The 2,500-nt window shown below is 35.2% G+C and overlaps 1 protein-coding gene across 1 annotated transcript in view; it reads left to right on the forward strand.

Moving 5' to 3' along the window:
- LOC119595311 (alpha-(1,3)-fucosyltransferase C-like) overlaps positions 1-2,500 on the forward strand; it is a 13,781-nt gene that overhangs the window by 3,269 nt on the left and 8,012 nt on the right. Inside the window, exon 4 of the mRNA XM_037944468.1 lies at positions 1,908-2,027. Within this exon, the coding sequence (XP_037800396.1) occupies positions 1,908-2,027 (120 nt within the window). The remainder of the gene's footprint in view (positions 1-1,907; positions 2,028-2,500) is intronic.

A 2,500-nucleotide genomic window follows, 5' to 3' on the forward strand; every position in this document is an offset into this window, starting at 1 on the left:
TCCTCTGCTCCCTTTCTTCCGCTCCCTCTCCTCGCTCTCCTCTTCTCTCTCCCCTCTCTCCTCTCTCCTCTCTCTCCTCTCCCTCTCTCTCTCTCTCTCTTTTCTCTCTCTCCCCCTCTCTCTCTCTCTTTCTCACACACACAACACACAACAAACCCACACACACACACACACACAACACAAACAACACACACACACCACACACAACACACACACACACACACACCACACAACACAACACACACACACATACACACACACACACAACATACCAAACATACACACACAACATATAAACACACGCACACAATACACAACATATATATATATATATATTATATATAAATATAATATATAAATATATATATATATATATATATATATTATATATATATATATTAAATATATATATTTATATATACACATATATAAATACATTTATAAATGTATATATAATATATATACATATATATATAAAAAAATATATATATGTATGTGTGTATCTTTGTGTGTATATGTGTGTGTGTATATATATACATATATATATACTATATATATAATATATATATATATATATATTATAATATATAATATATATATATATATATACATACATACATACATACATACATAAATACATACTACATACATAATATATATTATATATATATATATATAATATATATAATTATATATATATATACTATATATAATATATATATATATTATATATATATATATATATATATATATATATATATATATATATATATATATATGCAAATCAAGCACCGGCCAGGAAGAAGCCGCTGATTAAAAGGGGAAACTTTCCTCGGCAGAAGGAGCGCAGCATCCACTCGCTCGAAGTGAATGAAGATGAAAGCAAAGCCACTTATCAGCCTCAAGTCAATCCCTCTTGTTCACACACACACACCTACATACATATATATGTTCATATATATATATATATATATATATATATATATATATATATATATATATATATATATATATATATATATATGGGGCGCGGTGGCCGAATGGTTAGAGCGTCGGATTCAAGACTGTCACGACGGTAATCTGAGTTCGGGGTTCGAGTCACCGGTCGGCGCGTTGTTTTCCCCTTGGGGAAGGGAAATTCACCCCGATTTCCCCGCCTAGCCCCTGGGTGGCCAAGCCAGCCCAAGCAAGTGTGGTCCCCCAAACCCGGAAAATAGAGAGAATGATACCTAAAAAAAGGTACCACGGCACTTCCCCGGGAAAAGGAAATGGGGACCCCAACCGTTTTCTCACTCCCAAAAGCATCACAACAGAAAAATACAATTAAGTACATGCTGTGACCCCGGCGGTCAGCAGAACCTACCGTTAAAAGAAAAGGATATTTTAATATATATAATAATATATAATATTATTATATATATAATATATAATTATATAATAAAATATATTTAATATATTATGAATTATAGTTATATATATATATATAATTAATTATATATATATATATTAAAAATTTTATTTATATATAAAGTATTATATATTATATAATATATTTTATATATAATTTTTATTTTATATATGTGTGTGTGTGTGTGGTGTGTGTTGTGTGGTGGTGTGTGTGTGTGTGTGTGGTGTGTGGTGTGTGTGTTGTGTGTGTGCGTGTGTGTGTGGTGTGTGTGTGGTGTGTGTGGGGTATATATACTATTTATAATATATATAATATATATATATAATATATATATAATATATATATATATTAATAAATATATTATATTATATATATATAAATATATATATAAAATATATAATATATATATATAATATATTATAATAATATATTATTATATATATAATATATAAATATATATATATATAATATATATATTTATATAAAAATGATATTCCAGATTTACTTCCGACACCATGGAGGGCCTGCGAGAAGAGGGGTGTCCGGAGTGGCGCTGCGAATTCACGTACGACAGAGCCCGACTCGCCGAGGCGGACGCCGTCCTCTTCCCTGCCCAACAGTAAGCACGAGGAATAACCTACCCTACCCTTCCCGAGCCTAACCTACCTTACACTAACCTAACCTAGAGAGACAGAAAGAGAGGAGAGAGGGAGGGGGGAGGAGGAGGGAGGGGGGAAGGGGGGGGAGGAGGAGAGAGAGAGAGAGAGAGAGGAGCGAGAGAGAGAGAGGAGAGGGGGGAGGGAGAGGGGAAGGGGAGGAGAGAGAGAAGAGGAAAGAGAAGGGGGAGAGGACAGAGAGAGAGGAAAAGAGAGAGGAGAAGGAGAGAGAGAAGAGAGAGAGAGAGAGGAAAAAAAGGAAAAAACAAAAGGAAAAGGGGGGGGGGGAAGGGGGACAGAGAGAGAAAGAGAGGAGAGAGGGGGGGGGGAGGGAGGGAGACAGAGAGAGAGAGAGAGAGAGGGAGGAGGGAGAGGAGGAGAGAGAGAGAGAGAGAGAGGGGAAAAGGGGAGAGAGAAGGGGGAGGGGGGGGAGGGG

Source organism: Penaeus monodon, chromosome 35, assembly GCF_015228065.2.
Source record: "Penaeus monodon isolate SGIC_2016 chromosome 35, NSTDA_Pmon_1, whole genome shotgun sequence".
NCBI lineage: Eukaryota > Metazoa > Arthropoda > Malacostraca > Decapoda > Penaeidae > Penaeus > Penaeus monodon.